Below are 4,080 nucleotides of genomic sequence, written 5' to 3'. Positions count from 1 at the left end.
AAATTAAGTTCTTCTCTTCATCATCCCAGAATTCTCCAAAAGAACCATTATTTTTATCAGTTTTGTGCATGTTTTTGCACACATAAATTGATTTTTTGTGTGTTTAAATGATCTTACAAAAAGGCATTGTCATAGGTATTTATATACAAATACATACATATATAATTCACATGAAATAATTCAATAATTTGCTATTTTTACTTAATCCTTAAACACATTAATCTGGGTCTTTTTTTTAACTACTGCAGAATATTTCATAGTACACTTGAACTTATTTATTTAACTATTTACCTATTAAGGACCAGTGAGTTGAGTTTTTTTTTAAACTTTATTTCAAATATTGCTAAAGGGATACTTTTTATTCAAATTTCTGTGATCATGAGCAAACACTAAAGTATGAACCTAAGGCAGTGCTTCAAATTGGGATTTCTGGATTGAAGAGCATGTAGACAAAATGCAATATTATACTAATTTAGATTGTAACCTGTACTGTATGAAAATGTATATTTCACACATTCCTCAACATGCAGTATTTTTAACCTTTCTATCTTTGACAAAGTAGATGAGCACTTCCTCCCTCTCTGGATTGCCTTCGGTGATGAAACTGACTAGCTTTAGGAACACTACCTCAATAACCCTCACCTCATTAACATTTTTTTTGAAGAAAGAGTTGGATCAATCCCTGGCGAATCTGTTTGGTCTTAAAACTGTAGATGATGGGATTGAGCACAGGTGGCACCAAAAGATAGACATTGGCCAGAAGTAGACAGACAGCAGGTGCAGCATGCTTCATGAAGCGGTGCACCAGGGCTAGGCTAATTATGGGCACATAGTACACAAGGACTGCACACATGTGAGATACACACGTGTTGAGAGCCTCCCACCGTTCCTCCCCAGAGGTAATGCCCAACACTGTGTAGAGGATCAGCACATAAGAGACAACAATGAATAGTGAGTCCAGTCCAAAAGTGGAAATGACGATGCAAAGTCCCAGAATGCTGTTGGGACGAGTGTCCCCGCAGGGAAGCTGAATTAGATCCGAGTGTAGACAATACGAGTGAGAGAGAGTGTAGTAGCCACAGAAGGGTAGATGCTTCAGGAGAAAAGGAAATGGAAACATGAGCATCACACTCTTCAGTCCAAGTGCAGCACCAGTACCAGCAATACGGGGCAAAGTCAGGATGGTTGTGTACCTCAGTGGACTGTAGATGGCCACAAAGCGGTCCACAGACATGGCCAGCAGAATTCCTGACTCCATGATGGAAAATGAATGTATGGCGAACATCTGCAAAAGGCAGGTTTCAAAGTAGATCTTATTGGCACCAAAAAGGAAAATGCCCAGCACAGTGGGCAGTGTAGAGGCAGAGACACCAAGCTCTGCAAAGGCCAGCATTACTAGGAACAGGTACATTGGTTGGTGCAGAGAGATGTTTTTCTTGATCACAGCCAGAATCAGGTTATTACCCACGAGGGTCACAAGATATGTAGAACAGAGTGGAAAGATGAACCAGGAGTATTGTGCCTCCAGCCCAGGGAGACCAGTTAGCAGAAAGTATTTTGGGGTGAAGTGACTGCTGTTGAACATTTTCTTGTGTCTGGATTTTAGGGATTTGGGGTTAGGCAGGTGACAAGGATGTCACCTGGGGTGAGAAACACAAAAATTAACAAATTGTACAATGAGGGGGACCTGTAAATTCTTCTACTTAATACTATCTACCAACTCATTTATCTTCTATTTCATGACCAGTTCAATTTGGTTTTCAATATAATATAAAAATGTGGAGCCATGACTTATAGGTAGATAGGCGTATGTCTAGAATAAAGTAATATGGTAGAAAATCACATTCTTCAAAATTTAAACTAGTACTCACAATGACTTCACCATATATGTTGTAAGGATTTAATGTTCCCCATTTCTCTAGCAAGTGATGGCATTGAGTGGTTTAATTAAGATATTCTTGAAAATACTTTGACATTAAGAAAGTTACAATCTATCAGACATTCTATACACTCCCATTAAAGCATAGTGAACTTTCAGTGACCAATGGGGACAAGAGTTAAGAATAACATTACCTCATAGTTAGTGTACAGTTGTCCAGAAGATAAGTACTCTGAATGCCCATCCTTGCCATTCAAGCAGCTTCAGAGACCACTGTTTATTGGGGGTACAGAATTATCTGGCTTTACCTAAATAAAATCTCTAAAATGAACTCAATTCTTCATATTCATTTACAATCTTCCTCATGATCCTTTTTGGGTTTTACAAGTGGAGAATGGAGGAAGGAGTAGAAAAGTCTGTGTTACAAAGGTTAATAGAAAGAAGTATTTTGCCCACTGGAATTCCTGTTAATGGAAAGAAGTGTCCTGTCCATTGAAAAATTCCTTTCCCATTGCTAATCCACATATTGGAGTATGGTTAACCCATGTTTACTGCATTCGTGGCACAATGGGCAGGAGTATGACTCCTTCAGACCATATTTCTGAACTGCAGAAATCATTATTTTTTTTAACCCATGATGGCCCCAAAATGTTAATTCATAATGTCACTTTAATCCTTGATAGGAGAAGTGCTCATGCCTTCTGAAACACTGCCTGGTAAGGCAACGTGCATCTCTTTACATCATCCAAGAGAAATACATCTGTCAAGGAGAGAGGAAGAGACCACCGCAAGATGTACCTATGAGAAAACCCTGATATCTCAGGATGGGAGGTCAATCAAAATCTTTACGTTAGAGAAAAAAAAATTAAAAAGAAAAATAATTAATATATCTCTCATAAGATAAAGAAAACACATCTGATAACTGACTCCCTGTTGGAAATAAAAAACATGAAATGGTGAAAATTTTTAGAGATGAAGAAGCAGTGGAATAGAATTAAATCTGCAGACTTGGTATTAAATTCCTGATTTCTACTTTCTAGTGGGTTAAATCTTTGAGACTAACATTTTAAATCTATACAATGAGGTAAAATATATAGCAAAACTTAAGGGTAGTGAATATGATAATAGGTGCAAACAGACCTTATAGTAAACTATACAGCAATCATTACCTACAAGGAGATAATTTTGTCCATTATGTGAAACATTAGGTCTCCTGAATAAATCCATGACTTCTCATAGAAAGATAAACTTTGGTGATTACATAAGGGTTTCTTGACTTGGAACCACTCTGGTATTCTGGGTATTGTCTCTTTTCTAATTAATATTAGGAGGGAGATGCTTCCTTTCAACTCCACCCTCTTGTGCTTCAATTCGACATATTAGCTGTCTAAGTAATTTGTTTCCTGTTCATAGTGCATAATATTTTGACATATTTTCAGTAATTTTCTTTGATTGATTAGAGTGAACTAGTTATTTTACTTATATACCTTATAAATTGCTTCCAGATGTCATGTCTTGAATTTTTGAATTTCAGAGCAGCAGGTTTAAGAAATAGGATTACAGGCTATTGCATCATATTACATCATTGAAAACTTGGCTCAGTCACTATCTGTGTGGTTCATCATTTCTCCAAGTATAAAACAGAGATAATAATAAGGCCCTCTATGCTTGCTTGAGGCTTAAACAAGTCAGTGTATATGGAGCAGTTAGCATATAATACTTTCAATAAATCCAATTATTGTGAGTGGAAATGGTAATATAGATAATATCATTAATATGAGTCAAGTATTTAATTTTCACACAAGTATTTAGGCCTTTTCTCTCTTACCTTGTGGATAATATTCAGTTTTTTGAAATTACTCAATCGTTTTACATTTTCTAGATTGAAGATATCAATTTTGTATCTTTAAGTCAGATTGCTATATGAAGACCTTTCTAGTATCTAGAATGTCTCTAAGAAATAATTTGATCTTGCTTCCTGAAGAAGAGACACTGGTTTTCACACATATTAGAAAGTTCCACTGCTTTTCAAGAGCTCCTCTGAACACTAAATAATGACAATAACAAAATCATTTGCATGAGAAATTAGTAACTGTGTAGAACTGTCAGAGTACCGAATATCACTTGCCATGTAAAAGCAAGCAGATAATATTTGAGAGACACTACATCTGTCTATGATAGTAGTTACGAGGAGACAAAAA

General features: G+C 36.3%; 1 protein-coding gene across 1 annotated transcript; it reads right to left on the bottom strand.

Moving 5' to 3' along the window:
* Window positions 1-646: 646 nt before the first annotated feature.
* Window positions 647-1,585, bottom strand: LOC103256842 (olfactory receptor 51I2-like). Its single transcript, XM_008054602.1, has one exon. It carries the CDS (start codon window positions 1,583-1,585, stop codon window positions 647-649), a length of 939 nt encoding a protein of 312 aa, XP_008052793.1.
* Window positions 1,586-4,080: the final 2,495 nt, after the last annotated feature.

The sequence above is a fragment of the Carlito syrichta genome, unplaced genomic scaffold, assembly GCF_000164805.1.
Source record: "Carlito syrichta isolate Samal-C Ts95f unplaced genomic scaffold, Tarsius_syrichta-2.0.1 Scaffold296829, whole genome shotgun sequence".
Taxonomy (NCBI): Eukaryota; Metazoa; Chordata; class Mammalia; order Primates; family Tarsiidae; genus Carlito; species Carlito syrichta.
The sequence above is the reverse complement of the archived record's forward strand: the minus strand, read 5'-3'. Positions and strand labels throughout refer to the sequence as shown.